General features: G+C 37.2%; 1 protein-coding gene across 1 annotated transcript; it reads left to right on the top strand.

Moving 5' to 3' along the window:
• Nucleotides 1-13,808: 13,808 nt before the first annotated feature.
• Nucleotides 13,809-17,760, top strand: LOC100538433 (phospholipid phosphatase-related protein type 4-like). The gene is made up of 3 exons (XM_010715616.1): nucleotides 13,809-13,990; nucleotides 15,667-15,796; nucleotides 17,519-17,760. The coding sequence occupies exons 1-3, from the start codon at nucleotides 13,910-13,912 to the stop codon at nucleotides 17,743-17,745; spliced, it is 438 nt and encodes a 145-aa protein (XP_010713918.1). The 5' UTR covers nucleotides 13,809-13,909; the 3' UTR covers nucleotides 17,746-17,760.
• The last annotated feature ends 245 nt before the right edge of the window (nucleotides 17,761-18,005 follow it).

Below are 18,005 nucleotides of genomic sequence, written 5' to 3'. Positions count from 1 at the left end.
CCGGGCAGCGCCGCTCACCGCGAGCGGAGGGAGCGCGGCTCAGCGCTGTCCCCGCAACGTGGGGTGCGGCACCCTTACGCCGCGCTTTGCCTTTCCCGCAATCAGCGGCGAAGCCCATCGCAAAGAGCTGCGTTTTTTAGAGGGAATTATTTCTCAGAGTTGCTGGGACGCGAAAAGGCTACTTAAGCAAATGGTGCCGTGTACCCAGGGACCTCTCGAGAGGAAGACATGTTTCGAGAAGAGCCTCTAGGCGAACGCAGCTTGCGTTTCTTTGGCGGAATAAAAATCACATTCGGAAAGGAATGCTCAGGAAAATGGAAATGTTCGTAAAATGATGATCAGTGGTGTCCTTCTGCCGACCCTGGATTACGTGCTATCTCTAACAGAGCTAAAAATGCATGTGCTAGAATGGAATGAGGTTCTGTGCACATCTTAAAGAGCAAAACCTGCTATGGCTGCTCAGCTGGTAGCAGGTGCAGTTGCAGAGGCACTGTCTGCTCCGTGCATCGCTTGCAGGCATTACGCTGCCTGGGGAGGTACAGCCGGGAAGGTGCTGCTAAAAGATCGCAGGTATGCACGGGCTAAGCTTAGAGAGTGGAAATGGTTTATGGATTGTGCACAGTGTTTCAGATGACCTCATTAACAGGAAGGCAACTGAGGAATGGTGAGGCGTCATGTAAAATCCCAGGGCAAGATGGTAAAGAATCTAATGGTAAAATATGGTATAAGAATTAATTATAACTGGTAGGTTAAATAAAGATATGAACAAATGCACAGTGCATAATGTATGAAATATAAAAACAATAAAATATAAAATTAAAAAAAAAATGGAGGAAATATAGAGAAAGAATTACTTTAAGGTACATTTGAAGGGCTTTGGAGGTTCTCTGGAAGGTAAAAAAAGATAAATACCAGGAGTTTCAAATAACACAGGCATCTCTATCCCCTTCCTTCCCTAGCACCTGGAAGTGACCGGGAGCTAACCCAAAGTAAAAAGCACCCACTGGAAAGCTTTGCACAGGCTCCTCATATGGAAGCATCCTGCATACCCTATGCAGTACTAGGCCTGCTCAAGAAATACTCTTTGATGAAAGGAGGTTGCTGTGTCATACAACTTACATTAGCTTTGTATAGGAGGGAGAATTGAAAATTGGAAAAGTTCCTACAAAGTCAGGGGCATCCTAACTCTGTGCCATCCTTGTTGCTTGGGGAATCCAAAAGGATGAGAAATTACTAGACCTCATCTTGGGAATAACTGTGATACAATATAGGCACAATGTAGAGATTCTGGAAGACACAACAGAACCACACTGTTTGGTAGGCTGTGCTTTGGCCTGCAGCAAGACAAGATGAATTACAGAGTGTGAATTACAAAATGTGTCCCTGTTGCTCACAAGAGTTGCCTTTTATAATATTAACGCCATACTTGCAGTTTCCCTAGAAGCTCCCTGTAGCTATTACAAGGAATAATGCAAATGATCCTGCAAGAAGTGCAGAAGTTAGACTGAGCTCTTTGTACTGTTCCCACAAGAAGCAGGTGAGTTCTCCATTCTGATATGTTCTAAAAATCTTCAACAGGTCACCTACAGTTAGAAGTCAAAAGCGGGGGAGATCAGTGCTGCAAAGCCTCTTCAGTGCCCCACTGCTCTGGGAGGGAGTCAGAGTTCATGGTTAAGAGTGGGCTACTAATGAACTGCTAGGACTTCTACGCGATTCCTTCACAGGAACAGAACCTAGAAGCTACAGGAGCCCTTCTCCCTGAGAAGCGAGTTCTAACTCGCTTGAACTGCAGACATGCTCCCTCTTGAGACAATGAACATTTAGGTATGCAATACAAATAAGAGCAACAATTAGGAGGGGAAAAAAAACCTGCCATCCAACTGAGCCTATCCATCAATTAGGAAAATTTGAGCTATCGTTCCTCTCCCATTGCAGAGACTTGAATCAATTTCCCACACTTTAGACAAGTACACAAATCATTCAAGTGAACTGGTGGCAGCAATGCAGGTGGTATTTAAAGAGTTTGTATTTCTTACGTACACTTACCCTGAATTTACCCACATGCACACTAATTCTGATCAGACTGATGGCAATACCTTCCTGGAGCTTTGCAGCACAGGCAGATAGCATCACACAAGCAGCATCAGAAAAAGAAAAGGATGGCTTACATTCCTCTGTTGTGACTGGCTCAAGGAGAACAAAAGACTGAGTTATACTTCTATAAAGGGATTAAATCAAATATAATTTCACTGGCATTAGAAATTCCCAAGTGTAATTGACAGAGGGATTTGATTGATATTGCTATGTAATATAGATCTACTTTGTAAGCAGGTTAGTCTCTACTATGATCCTATGAAGGCCAACTAAATAAAAACAAAACTTACCCAATTAGATTAATGCTTTCGCAAATTTAAGGCTTTTAATATTATGAATTGGAGTTGATATGATGATGAGAAATGAGATTTTTAGCTCACTCCTCTAAATGCTATCTTTTTTTTCCCCCTTTGCCACCCACTCACTTCCATTTTGCCTGTTCCGTTCATATCAGAAAGTCCCTCCTCACTACAAATTGCAGTGAATAAGCACAGAGAATTAAGTTTGCACCTTCAAACAAACAAACAAAATAAAATGAGTATTCTGTCTCCCATATAGCATCAGGACCTAGAAAATCTAGGCTAAAGAAAAAATAACTTGTTTAGAAAATAAGTTATGATGTGTTTCTAAAATACATTGTATTTTTCTCTCAAACACTATACAAAAGTTGAGAAAGAATTATGTTGGGACAAAGAGGAAATGAAAATTCCAAAGAGGATAGTATACAATTAAAGAGGAAAAATAACCTTCTATTAACTGATGTATTTCAGGCATGAGAGAGTAAAGAACAGGTAAAAGACAGATTTTCTGCTTCAGAAGGATTTGATATTTAGAAATAGCAGCAAATACAACTCTGACACTGAGGTTTTCCTGCTCTTATGATCCTTATGAATATGTCATGTATGAGACTAACAAATAAATGAAAGTGTTTAATGGCAGCAACTTTAATAACTGGAAAAAAATGTAAGCAGTCCAATTGACAGTTAACTTTAAAAAAAAAATTATTGTGGGCCCAATTTTCATTTCAGTCTACTTTAAAAATATCAAACTAGCAGATTTTAATACAGCAGATTTATAACTTAAAACCAATATGCCCTTTTTAAAATCAATGTTATCATTGGAGCTATTCCTCATTTCCAGAGAAATGCAAAAGGAGAATCACACTAGAGCTTCAAAACGCTAGAAATGAAAAGGAAATAAAAATTTGAAAGGAAGAGATGGAGCTTCAAAAAAATTTGGATGGATCATCTTCCAAAAAAAATCAGAGGCAAACAAATGAGCTTTATAAAATAAGTCATAACACATTTTCAGTAACGTTTTCAATTTCATGATTCATAAAATAAAAGCTCATCAATTTACCCTATTGTACCATAATAATTCTTCAGAGGCATTTGAAAATGGTGGTAAGACTTCTGCTTAGCAGTATCTCTGATCCTGAGAGCTGAATAGTTTTATATTGCCTTGTGCATCTCAATTACCTGAGGCATGTGGTAATGAGCACTGCCAGGCAGCCCGGGCTGTTTTATTCCTAATTACAGTTGTGACATTTTAGGGTTCCATAGACTCTATGGGTTGTCCGAGCTTTGTTTGTGTAGCTGGAAAAGTCAAAGCTTGCAATGAAAATTCAAAGTCCCTTTGGCTTAGTGGGATGCGTTAAGAAGTTTGCCCTTATGGGAGATATGGAAAATCAGTACTTCCTGGAAAAAGTTCCACTCTTTGAAATTGTTTCTCTTTAGCAAAGAGTACGTTCAGAGTACATTGTAAGTATATCCACTTGCAGAAAAAAATCATACAGTCACCTATGTTATAAAAGACTTTCAAGGCCATCACGTCCAACCACCAACCTGAACCTACCAAGTCCCATCACCAAACCAGATCTCTTCATGCCATGTTTACACTTCTCTTGAATACTTCCAGGAATGGGGACTCCAACATTTTCCCAGGTGTCCTGTTCATTTATTGATTAAATATAAACATCTCCCATTTTAATACAAATTTGGAAAATTTCCAAAGCTACATCGTTTCTATAATTGAGAGAATAGCCATGATTTGGAGGCAGGAGGGATATATTCTTGGTGAAATAAAAAGACTCTTCACCTATGCCCTCTCACTTCAAAAAATCCTGGTTTATACCCCTTAAGTCACAATGAATTTTGCCTTTGACTTCAGTGGCACTAGTGCATTACTGTGTGTCTCACATGTGGGAATGCTAAAGGACATAGTGTCCTGAGTGATCACTTAGGTTTTCTCAGTCTCCAGAGGGGATGGATTTTTTCTAACAGTGGCATGAGCAGAAAGCACAAGTACGGACCATGACCATGACCATAGGAATCCAGCCTGCAAAACATAAGTCATCAGCCTTCACTGAAATAAATACATGCAGGGAATATTCATTGTGTCTTAGCACCAAACACTTCCTTTCCTTCTGCTTCTAATACATACCAGCAGAGCTAGGCTTGAAATGTCAGATGTTTGTACACATCAGTAGGTAGCTCTATGCCACCTCTCAGTCACATCTGGAGGGTTTTATGTAGCTTTTCAGCTAGGCATGACCCACCACATTTAACTTATGTATTTTTTCACTTCAAAGCTGTGCATAGGTGTGATTGTACAAGACACAAAATCAGAGGAAGTGCAGTGATTAGAATAAGCGCACAGGGAGAATGCGCTCTAGGATTAAATCTTCCTTCCTAAGAACAAAATGTTTGTATCTAGTGCAAGAATTAAACTATACTGCTGTTACTTGGAGGCCCATTTCTATCTAAGTAGGTTTTCTGCTATATTTGAATTAGTCTTAGGGGGAAAAACTCACGCACAAACGTAGAAAATGAAATTATCCCCATACTGCACAATGCTTTACGTGTATATTGCTTTTTCTCTCAGAAGAGCCTACAATGTGTGAGGGAATGGGGAAGAGAAATACACTTAAGAGCCTGCTCCTTGAGCCGACCTTGCTGACTCATACAGGATAGACATTAGATTTGCATATAAGATTGCATTAGAGACCAGCATCCCCAAAATACTAAGGGCCAGTCTGAGATTTGAGGAAGCTGCTACTCAAAGCAACTGCCATTCACTGACTAAACTGTCAATGCTGTATCCTCCCAGCACTTCTTTATCTACAGAAGAGCTGTTCAGCTTGCATACTACTAGCTTTTAGCAGATGAGCAGAAAAAAGTGGCATAAAGGAGGGGCCAGGGCTGTGCTAATATTGTCCTGAGGATAAAAAATAATAATGCCACATGTTAGGTCTCCCTCTGTGTTTGGCTACTTGCTTTGCCAGTGCAGAGTTTAAATCATTCATGGTGAAAGAGAATCTCTTTTCAGTTCTCTTTTCAGTCCTTCATCATCCTCTGGATCTAATTCCCAGTGGTAAAAGGAAGACTTAGTATGTTAGAAATCAAAGGAGATTCATTTTCCAAACAATTACATGTTCCAAAAATATTTATGACCCTTTCTGTGATTTCCTTCTATAATTGTTAAAAATCTACAGCCAAAATTAAAAATTAAGTTACCAAAGAGCATGAGAGTGAGCCTAGAGAAAGGTTGACACCCACAGATTCTATTTATTTATTTATTTATTTTTGTATGAGAGCTGCTCTGAAAGTAATGCCTCCTATTTTATGATTTCCCACAATGTCAAAGGCAGATGGTGGTGGCATGGCAGCAGAGGCTGAACCTTTCTGCCAACATTCCATCATATTTTGTTGTTGTGCAACAACAGATGGAAGTAGAGGGGCACTTGTGTCACCACTATGAGGCTGAATCAAAAGAGCAGTCCATGGAGTGGCACCATGCAAATTCCTCATCAAAGAAAAAGTTCAAGATGCAGCCTTCAGTCGGTGAGATGATCTTCACTGTCTTTTGGGATAGGAAAGGGGTGATCCTTCTGGATCGATTTCCTGGAACCCAGATAAACCATCAACTCTGGCTGCTATATCACAACACTGACTAAGCTGAAGACTTGAACTTCCTGAGAAGGCCAGAGAAGACGACAACCCTTCTCTTGTGATACAAGAACACCAGAACCCATACCAGTTTCAGGACCACAGGGCACACTGCAAGTCTTGGCTGGACTGTGCTATCACCTCCACCAGATAGTCTGGATCTAGTGCCTTCTGACTTGCTTCTGCTTGGGCCATCCATTAAGAGATGGACTTTGTAAGCAACATTTTCCTAGCAATGATGCCATCATAGTTGCTGTGAAACAGTGGGTCACCTGTGCTGGTGCAGATTTTTATGAGCACAACACCCAGGCTCTTTTTCACCACTAGTGAAAATGCACTACTTACGTTTAAAAATAGTGCTTTGCAGCTGAGAATTCACTCTAACAAATAGTGTTATTGTGCTCTTTGTATCTGTTGCAGTGGGAATAAATAGGCAGCATCACTTTCAGGGTGACCTGTGTATTTATGAAACAGTGTATTTTGGAGAGTAGAATAAATTGTAACATTATGTAAGGACTGGCAGCTTTAACTGCTAGATCTTCTTTCTTTTTTGAGTGAATTTCTAGCTGAAACTTAGTAGCGCTTCAACCTGCAAAAAGCCACCTTTTCAGAATGTTGCTGTTCTTGTTTTTACTATAACTCCACAGTAGCCACTATAAAAGAAGTTTCAAAATCAAGAGGTGTGCAATATCTTAAATCTCATTGTGGTTACCCATTGATTATAACTAATAAATAATCATAATTAACAAAAATCATAAGCAATAATAAATCATCAACTATTTCTGAACTCTCACTGAAGATGAATGTGTTCATGGTATTTTTCATGTGATGTAAAATTTCTGTTTAAGAGTTTGTTTCACATTTAAGTTCATATACTTAAGCTGAAATATTTTAAAAATTATTTTAGCTTAAGAAATAAGTCCTTTTAGAATTACTATACATCAGTTTGACTTTTAAATTTAAGGGGGAAAATGTAAATTTTATCACTTATGCATCAGCTTTATTTTTGGTCTTACGCTTTGCTGAGAGGTTTTTATCAACATTTGGCAAAAGATGAAGCGATTTTAGGAGCTGCACAAGGGTATCTGCTGTATTTCTAAAGCTACACTCTATTGGGTAGTCACAGAACAATTCAATTAAACTCTAAAATCAATGTTGGAAATAGACATAATTTAATTTTCCAAAATGGTAATGATAATAGATTTCAATGGCACCTGGTATTCTAAACTGTGAGTCAAAATTAAATCCAATAGAGTTAATCTGGGAGAAGAAAGACCACAAAATGTCTCTGCAATTAGTTTTCACAAAACATAGACAATGGTTAGGTAAAAATTCTTCAGAGAAAAGGCAATTCCTTACATCTAGCTTTGGACTAGATGAAGTCTGCATCCAAAATCAAGTGCAAGAAACAGAAGAAACTGGAGCTTAGACAAAAAAAAACAAAAATAAAACACCCTTTATATATATGGAAATCTGAGCTTCTGAAAAGCCTGAATGTCTAATATTGCAAACATGAGTATACAAGAATTATTTTAGAACATAGCAAAAAAATCTACAAATCTGACTTTGAAGCTAGAAGGTTCTTTGTTCTACATGCATCCTGTGTTCTGTACCATCTCTAAGAAGTCCTTCTGCTTGGTCTTAACCCCAGCTCAGCACAGTAGTCTGACTAAGGGCAAAGGTAGAGCACTGATGAAGCTAAGCAGGAGCCACACTGGGGATCCTACAAAGGAGCCCATGGGTTCTAAAAATCAAGAGAAAATGGCAGCATTTCGCCTGATACTATTTTTCCTGCTTGTCATATTTCTGGAAGGTAGTTAGACATCTTAGTCATGACCTCAGTATTCATTCCTGTCAGGATAAAAGAGACCTGTCCTTCTGTCTCAAGAAGCTCTCAGCAAAGTACAACAGGACAACAGCCACAGAGGCTGAAAGTCGCAATCACTGTTGGCAGCTAGCTAAGAATAGACATACCTTGCCTCCTCCACCCCACCACAGCCCTCTTTTTGTCTCATCCATCTACTGTGCCTTGTCATTTAGACCATGAAGTCCTTGTCATGGGGACTGACATTTATAATACAGTTTAATAGACTCTCCCACAATTCCACAGCCTTGCAGTGAAAACACAGCATAATTATTAAATAGACCATCATTCTTCCAAGTGCTTGTCTGCTATTGATTTAATGAGAAACTGGTGGCATTCATTAGTTCTATCTCTGTGGCAATCCTCTGTGTGTTTACTTGTTTGCTTAAATAGATTTCCTGATTACCAGAAAACAAGAGAAATACCAAAAGGCTGCTGTTGTGTTCAGGAATTCTTTGCCTGCTGTGGAAGAGTTGCAGAACAACCTAAGGATGAAGAATTCATTGGCCACCTGAGTCTAGAAGTTATTTCCAAATATATTCAAGTATCCTACCAAGTACCCCTTTAATGCATTCTGACATGTGTGATAGCCATACTGTCTTTATTCCACTTCTGGTTAGTTGTGGCTTGGTTCCTCAGATCCTGCTGCTGTCTTTTCTGCCTGTCATACATAGTCAAGTAAAACAAATAAATTCCACAGCCTTTATGCTTGCATCTTGTCTCGCAAAGAATCACTTAAGTCATTCTGGTTATCACACTGCACAGAAACATCGGTATTTACCTATTAATACACAAGAGGCATCTCATTTTTTCCCAATTTGCTTGACTGAAATATAGCCCATGCTAATCATGTTTGTAACTTATATTCAGAGTGTCTGCTGGTAGCCACCAATATATTCTAATACAACAAGACAGGATTTGGATGTTCATGAAAAGAGATAACACCTATAATGCATTTAAGCAAGGCAAAAAAAAAGGTCACAAAGCTGCATCCCAGAGAGCATGTTTAACTATCTGAGTGTGTGATACTCCTTGGTTACACTCTCAAAAAAGCTCATGAATTTGAAGATATTCTTTTGAAGATACATATGGACTCTTTGCCTAGTTATGTGCTGGCAAAAGTGGAAATTAGACGTGTAACTACAAGCTTGCAGTTTTAGGGAAAGAAAATTTGTAGAATCTACTAATTTTCATAGAGATTTAAATAATGTTTGTATCCAATTGCATATTCTTTTAATGTAGAAAAGAAATAGGGATGGGAGTAGAGGGTAATACTTATTTGCACCTTTTTTTTTGTTTGATCCTCTCTGTATCCTCTTATTTCGGACACTATCAATACCTAATTCCCACTGACTTGCCTATGATACTTGCAGAGAGAACCTGATTACAGTGAAGTATTGATCATTTGGGAATTCTCCAAGGGGAGCATTAGAAATCTCCTTCAATTAGAAACGTAGAGCTTTGTAGAGAATCCATGGAATAGTAAAGATCTTATGTTTAACTCCACAGCAGACACTTCAATGTTTCCCTCAGAATGAGAGTGTGTCAGAGGCAAAACTGAATGCCCTAGATGCTGAGCTGCCCAAAGGACAACCTCATGCTATTCAGAGACAGATGTTCCATCCCTGGAGGCATTCAAGGCCAGGCTGGATGTGGCTCTGGGCAGCAAAGTCGTTGGTGACCCTGCCCATGGCAAGGGGGTTGAAACTACATGAACATTATGGTCCTTTTCAGCCCAGAGCATTCTATAATTCTATGATACACTCCAATAAGAGGATTTCTCCACAAAGGCTTGGCCTTTTACTGCCTCGTTTGCAAGATGTCTGCTATTATACCAGCTCTTTATTCCTGCATTATAGAGAGTGCAACATATAGAAGTACAGATGTAGGATAAGGAGTTGGAACATATGTTGGTATTGGATATCTCGAAGGCTGCAAAGAACTCCGCTAGTGGCCAGATAAAGAAGTGGAAACTAATTTAACAGTAACAAAATGCGAGAACAATCTAAACCGTATAAATCACTGGGATGTAATATGAACACACAGATCAAGAAGAGGAAAAGCAAGATGTGAAAGAACATATTTGCAAACATAAAAATGAACCCAAGTGCATCCTAGAGTAAAGAAGAAGAAACCATCAACATCATACTGCATCTAGCAAAGCCTTTGGAATGCATTAGTATTAATGCTTAATAAAGCCTTTTAATTATTGAAAAATTACAAGATGAAAAGGAGAAATACTACTTAAAAAAGAAAAAAACAACAACCAAAAACCTTCAAATCAGACTATTTTCAGCAGCAATGCTGATTACTATGCTGATTACAGTCCTGACTCCTTCACATGCCGAAGGGAATTTGGCCATTTGGGTCAAACTCTACATTTACAGAAATATTTATTCATTTACAAGCTAAACAAGGATCTTACTTCATTAGCCAATCAAGAAAGCAGGGGTATATATATGGAGTATATATATGGGGAGTTTATTTTTCTACTTAGGAATAGGAAAATTCCTATTCCACTTTGTAATTAAAACAATACACATTATAACATCTTAATTATATTTGGCATTTTCAAGGTGTTGGGAGCTGAAGTCTGTAATTATGGAACTATTGCTGCCTTAAGGAGAACAGTCCATAAATATTCATACATTAAATAGCCACTTATACTGTTTTGTAGATTTTAGAAATGTTCAATTTTCTCTGGCCTTTTTTTAAAATGAATTCTATATTAATATTTTAAAGAAGATAGGAAGAAAAATTTCCTGTGGGATTTGACATACTGTATATAGCAAACTGACTGTAGCCTATTCATTAGTATTGTAAGCAGTTATGTTAGGGATTCATAGTCCCTTAGAGTTATTTCCTTTCTTTGAGCAGAGTGGTTAATTACAGTCAGAAATAATATAGGAGTCCTGTAGTGGAGCTGTAAGACAGTGAAATGGATTTTCACGATTCCTTAATTTTTGTAATTGACAATATGATTGCAGCTAACATACAGCAGCTTTAAAAAAAAAAAAAAAAAGGTGTCTGCATCTCGTATTTCAGTGATTCACAATAAAATGTCACTTCAAATGTCACCTACTTATGATTGTTCAGTATTACCACATCAAACAGTTGCTTGACTAAGAATACCATAACCAGAGCAGAGATGGATTTATGGGTAAGTTAGGGTCCTGTTGTTCAGGAGAGGCTTTCCTTTTCTTGATATCAGAGTAAAGGAAAATTACAGACTGAAGATGAAACTCTGAGTGCAAGATGTTCCATGCATCTTCGTGCCCTGCATTTCTACCATAGGAAATTAACCTGTTGGGAAGCCTAGGTGAAGAGACATCAGAAGGGTACTGGACCTTTTTTCCCATTTTGGCCATTTAGCTCACTGGGACTCTGATTCTGGCCAAGCCATTTAGGTGTGACTTTCAAAAAGGTAATAATAAAAGACATTGCAAATACCTTAACAGTGAAATGCTGTGCAGAAGTGAAATTGCTGTGTGCAAGAATTCAAATGCTTTGCAGTCTCAGTGTACAAGGAAGAATGAGAGACACTGCACAAGACCCCACAAACCAGGGAAATGTGACAGGAGTCACATTATCACAGATAATTGCACAGTCTCTGTACAGTCCCACAAAACAAAACAAAAAAAAACTGTGAAGCACAAAGACTTTAGGGAAGTCCTCCTTTATCTCTGTACATCCGTATAATGACTAGAAACAGTCATGGTAACTAATCATGCAGGTCTGCAGTATAGTCAATAGGAACTGCATCCAGCAGGAAGTGAGAAGTATAAAGGAATCATTCATACAGCTAAAGAATTAGACATCTTCCTGTAATGAGTAGGAAGCAGAACTCAATTTAGTTACATTTTATATAATTATTCCAACATAACTGAAGTAAACATATGTCATGCTATATGACATGTATCCACATTATATATTATATATATTTCAACGTTACATGTTTGGTGTATTTATTACATTACACATCGTATATATATATTCTAATACAGTACTTCAATGCACATATCACAGAGTCAGAGCGTATCCCAAGTTCAAAGGGACCCATAAGGATCAACAAGACCAACTTTTAACTTATATATTAAGTATACATAAACTACTTATTGAAGCAAACTTATTAGATGCTTAGTCTTATTTTTTCAGTGTTCATAGCACTCAGCTTCATTTAGGGTGCCAATAAACATTCCCCTTCTATACAATCACAGCTTCTCGACCTAGGTAAGATTACTATGGAATCAACTTGAGCAAAGATAATGTAGCAGACAAATTTTTCTGTTTTTCACCTTCAGAAGATTCAGTTCAGAAGAACTCTGTTGATGATAGCAGAATTTGTTCATTTCAAACAGATCCTAATGTGTACTAAAAAGTGTGTTTCAGAGAAATTTAGCAAGTATCCTTCTTCCCTAACCAAACAAAATTACATTATATGTACAAAAAACTCCACATTTAGGAAACATAAGGTTTGAAAACCTGAAAATAGCTAATTAATGCAAGAAATTGTTGTCCCTCTGCCGTATACAGTTCACGTTTTTTTTAAGTTTTTTAAGTTTTTATTCATCATTTTTCCAGTACACATATTTATCCAGTTTTATCACTTCTTTTCATTTTAATATAGAATGGGATAAATTATACCAATTTTAATCAAGCAATTAATTTTAGTTGTTTATAAATACTGAAGAATGCAATGGTAATATAGTTTCATAATGCCTGAAATGACTTCAGGAGAGTTCATATTCCTTATAATGTGAGGTGCTTGATGTAAAAGAGAAGTATTTTTTGTCTTAGCAAATCTATTCAGTGGTTTCAAGCTTCTCCTTTTCAGCAGCAATTAATAGCAAGGAAAAGTTAATGTGATAGCCAAAATAAAAATAAAAGAGGAAAGAAAGCAGGCAGGCAGTTAACATTATCCACAGGTACCTTAATTATCACAGAGACACGAAGGGAGTCATTGAATTGCAGTGGAGGCACAGGTAGTGGCTGCAATGTTGCCTTGTTGACTGAGAACTCTGGGAAATGATAAAAAAAAAATTCTGATCATTTATTATGCATTCACTACTAGGATGCAGACAAATCTCACATGTTGCTAGTCACCCTTCCCACTGGCCATCCTGGGGAAGCAGCTCCCTATCTACTCATTTATCACCCAATGGCTTCAAAATGTCTTTTTGCTATTGCTTCCCTTATAAGAATTACTGGTTGCATCTCTGTTTTCAGGAGATACTGGTGAACTGGGGTAAGTTTATCCCAGGAAAGCTAACTTCAGTCTTAATAAATTACTGTAAGTAATTGTGAAAGTTAAATTCACCAGTAGCTAGAGGATAAAAGAATTGTGAATACAGTCATCATATTCTACACAGACTGAATCTTGTCAAAAATAATTGCTTTTTGATAGAATTACAAAATGAATGTGTCAAGGCAAAATACTCTAAAATCATGTATTTTTCTTTAAATGTTACTGTGAATCTTAATAAAAATTGGTTTGGGTATAAATACTGCCATATATATGGCAACTAAAGTACCAGAAAGGGTGAGGATGAACAGCAGAAACCTGACACCTCACAGGGGAGATTGTGCTGCTGTACTTACTTCTAAAAACAAAATTAAATTAAAAGCCTGTCCATTAATGATTCATGGATGAAACTGCTGAATTATGTGAGCTGAAAATTGGAATGGGTATTTTAAATAGCTTGGTAGACAACAGAGTTACTTGATATCAAGTGAACAGTATAATATCTCTAGAGAATTAATTATTTATAGAAGGTAAAACAAATATAGCAAGGAACAGTGGGATGTAAATAGCAAACATTACAGTGATTTATTAAGAATGTTGTCTCTGCAAATACAATGCTATTCTATTCCTATAATTTTTTGCTTTCTTCTTTTCTAGTTGCCCATATTGGCATCTTCTGTTGTTAGTCTATATTTTCTTGAACTTACTGATGTCTTCAAGCCAGTTCACTCTGGATTTAATTGCTATGACAAGAGTCTGAGTATGCCATATATTGAACCTACACAAGAAGCAGTTCCCTTTTTGATGTTGCTTAGTCTGGTTTTTGCTGGACCATCAATTACGGTAAGTTTGAGGTGCCACCATTAGTTATTAAAGATTTTGAACAGAGTTTCAGTTGGCATAAAGAAAGTAAGTGCTCTGTCTCCAGTTAGGCTGCAGAGTATCACCCAAACTAATTACTTTAGGAATTTAAATTCAGTTTTATCCTCCTATAGCAAAAGGAGATGCACAGCTCTTAGAGCATTTCCTGTAGCACTTCATTAACTTATGCCATCCTAACTGCAGGCACTAAGTTAAGAAAAAGCATCAACAGTTGAGTGAAAATAGTTACAATCATTCATTAATGCTGTACAATATTAATAACTGTTTACAGACAGAATATCATAAGAAACTGATACAACACTTAAAAAAAAAACACCACTATATATATATTTTTTTTATCGGCAGCTTTAGCTGAACATATCACTTTTTCTAGAACTAGCTTTGCTCAGTAAGGTGCATCAGCCTTGTCTGTGAACTCAATTTCATTTTCCCAAACAGCACTGGGACAAATCTGAACTGAGAGTTAGTTGTTAAGAGCAGACAGGAGACTGGTTTAATGGCTCATCCAAAGGGAGAAGACGATTTCAGCAGAACGGAAACTCTTGTCAGAATATGAGCAGCTTGGTAATACATTATTAATGAGTAGCAACTGCTTTTAACCAGGCCTGTACTGTAGCCCAAAAATAATACAGAAAATTACCACATGTATTATTGGCACGTCTTATGGCTTGTGGGATTTGAGAAATTTTCTATGTGCATTCATAAAGCACAGGAAATGTCAGTGAGAGATCTTAGTGTGCAGAAACATGGATCATTACAATGTCAGACTCTTCTTAATTCAGATGCTTTGCATTTAATTGTACTGTATGCACTGTGCACAGACCCACGTTACTTCACATCTGCTGATAGACCATGTGAATTTTCCTTGTAGTGGTGAGAACTTCCTCCTCCATTTCAATATTTCAACACATCATTTTTTTCTGAATTCTAACAAGCCCCACACAGATTCTCAAGCTGCAATATATAACAAGAAAACAATAAAACTGGAAACTGCAAAACTATAAAATCTGCATTTTCCAGCAAATAACAATTTGTTTTCACTTATATTCTTCTTATTTCTGTTTACAATTGCCTGTATATTAAGTCATGATCTCTTTTCAGAGCGCGATAAGGAGAGAGCGTATTCTACTATGTGGACCTGGTTAAAATCCAAGCCAAATTAAATAATTATGGAAGAGTAGGCTACCATCTAATTAGAAGCTGATAGCAAATACTAGGCATGAGGCCAAGACTGATGGCTAAAATCACCTTAAGAACAGTAAAGATATTGCTGTGGTTCTGGATCATGTGAAAGGCAAGAATTGCTGATTATTATTTTTTTACTGTAGAAGAATCCAATTTTTGCTGTGGATCAAGGCTCCCATTCCACTGAGAACTTTATACAAACATATTAATAAAAGATCTCATTTCAAAACTTTATGGTGCTTGGATTTAATGTCAGTGCCACTTTCTTGTTGCTCTCACACAGGTTAAATTGGATTACTGAATTTTTACATATTTATACACATTTTTTCAAGGAATGTATGTGTCAGTGGAAAACATCAGTTGTGTCCAAGTAATATTTCAGCCCTTTAAATTCTATTGCTGTCTTACGAATAATTGCTACATCTAAATTAAGAGCTTCTTTGTCATTGCAGATAATGGTAGGAGAAGGAATTCTCTACTGTTGCCTGTCCAAAAGAAGAAATGGGATTGGAACAGAGGCCAATATTAATGCAGGAGGATGCAACTTCAATTCATTTCTTAGAAGAGCTGTCAGATTTGTTGGTGGGTTTCAAATGTTACTCACAAAGAAAAGCCTTCTGTGTACATTCAGTTTCCACCATGCAGATTTCCTTTTCTGAAACAGCCTTTCAGAATAGTTGCAGGGCTGACACAGGCATAGATTTTTTTTTCTTTTTTTTTTCCCCCCAGAAAATGTGAAAAGAAACTGTCAAGGGGAGCAAGAAAGCAGCCCCCCACTCAATAAAGTAGTATCTACTTTCTCCATTTTCCCTTTCCTCTTCTAGTCCATTGTCAGTCTTTCTAAAATAATCGTTTGTTTTTCCTTCTCTGCTCACTTCACGCTGCCTTCCTTTTAATGGTTTCAGTGCACAGTTTCCCCTGCCTGTCTTCAGTGTATGAAAAGAATTCAACCCAGCTGATACAGCATTCAGCATGACAGTAACAACCTGTTAGAACCTGTCAGTAGACCTGATATTCTTTTTCTGTTACATGTTTATCTACCTCTTGAAAAAGGGCAACATAATGATAGAGAGGGACATGATGAATTGTATTATTTTGGTATTTAACAAAGCTGAGCTTGAAAGGCTGGCTGAACTTTGCTCCACTCTCACAATTAAGTCCCTCTGCCAATGAATGGCTAAAGGAAAGGTTGTCTCCGTTCCAGAAAGTTTTCATCAGTGAGGGCAGCATATGCAAAGACAGGCTGCAGGACAGCAGACTGAAAACTTCCTAGGTGGACTACGCGTTAGGTGTCTATAGGCTGGCAAGCAGGAAGACAATGATATATACATATATATATGGTTATATATATAAGGTTATATATGTGGCCAATAAAGCATATCCTGCTACGAGCAGCAGTGAGGAGATGAACAGAGGGGGTTGTAGGTTGCAGCAATAAGAAGAGCTAATGATACCCCATGTCATCCACTTCTCCAGTATGGCATCCTGTTTCATCACCAAAGAAAGCTCAAGGATGCATTAATTTCATCTTTGATTCATACCCTGAATTTGTGGTTTATTTTTGGTAGAACAATTACTTCAGCATTCTTTCAGGTCTGAGATGAAAATTTGATATAAATACAAGTAGCGAATTAGAGGTAGAGCCTTAGGGAAACAGCAATTAGAAAATGCTCAGTTAAAAAACTGAATTAACTGCTTTGTGAATTTGATATTATTAATCAGACAGGAACATAAAACAGATCACTGACAAGAAGAATTTTTGTAATTGTGGTGAGGAGTTGGTACTCAAGAAATGTAAGATGTGTGAAGATACACCAAAGTTATTGACAACTGATGAGTCCCTGGTAATAAAAAGAGATCAGGTTCTCAGAGCAGTGATCTAATGAGCAGCTGTGTTATGAAAATGTTCCAATGGGAAAATCCAAGCACAGAGTGAGCACATAAACTCCACTTAAATAGATGGTTGTACTACAGGCAGCTAAAATTTGTTTTCTAAATAGAAGCAATTCCAATGTAGTTTAGTTTTGTGAAAAAAAAAAATATCAGAGTAGATCAGGTCATCAAATCTAAATATTAAGTATCCATAGGAAGAAAATAAGCATAAATAATCTTAATTTTTATATTAATGAATTAATCTGAAATAAGATTCCATAAAGGAAAAAGATCTTATACTACAGTTGAATTCTCACAAGCCCAATGACAGGAGCCACAGATCTCTGTAAAATGTTGAGTGCATTTTACACAATGATTCATTTAATTTATAAATATAATAAACTTAACAAGCTTTATTGCTTTATTTTCTAGGTGTTCATGTGTTTGGTCTTTGTTCTACTGCGCTTGTTACTGATATTATACAGCTATCAACAGGATATCAAGCACCATATTTCCTGACCGTCTGCAAGCCTAACTATACATCCTTAAATGTATCCTGCTCAGAGAATTCATATGTTGTGGAAGATATATGCTCAGGAGCTGATGCTAATATTATCAATGCTGGAAGGTTGGTTCTATCCTTTACTTTTTCTAGATAAAGTCTGCATGAGTTTTGCTTTTTGCTTTAAGTAATAAAGCAGAGAACGTAAGAATTTTTAGTGATGTTTAATTTTTTAATGAAGACATTAGACCAACTGTGGGCTTTGGAAATCTTTTTCAGATTCAGAAGCATGTTAAAAGTAGTTAATTATTTTCCTTCCTTCAAAGGAGACATCACAAAGTACTTCATTGAATACAATAGCAGTCTTGTCTTTTCCATGCCAGTTTAAGCTCTTATTAGTCATTTATATCACATTTC

This window comes from Meleagris gallopavo, chromosome 10 (assembly GCF_000146605.3).
Source record: "Meleagris gallopavo isolate NT-WF06-2002-E0010 breed Aviagen turkey brand Nicholas breeding stock chromosome 10, Turkey_5.1, whole genome shotgun sequence".
NCBI classification, from domain to species: Eukaryota; Metazoa; Chordata; class Aves; order Galliformes; family Phasianidae; genus Meleagris; species Meleagris gallopavo.
The sequence above is the reverse complement of the archived record's forward strand: the minus strand, read 5'-3'. Positions and strand labels throughout refer to the sequence as shown.

Excerpts from the sequence above, each read along its gene's own strand:
- LOC100538433 (XM_010715616.1), top strand. The coding sequence starts at position 13,910 with ATGCCATATATTGAACCTACACAAGAAGCAGTTCCCTTTTTGATGTTG. Across the intron at positions 13,991-15,666 it reads TTGCTGGACCATCAATTACG|ATAATGGTAGGAGAAGGAAT; the intron begins GTAAGTTTGAGG and ends TTGTCATTGCAG. Across the intron at positions 15,797-17,518 it reads AAGAGCTGTCAGATTTGTTG|GTGTTCATGTGTTTGGTCTT; the intron begins GTGGGTTTCAAA and ends TTTATTTTCTAG.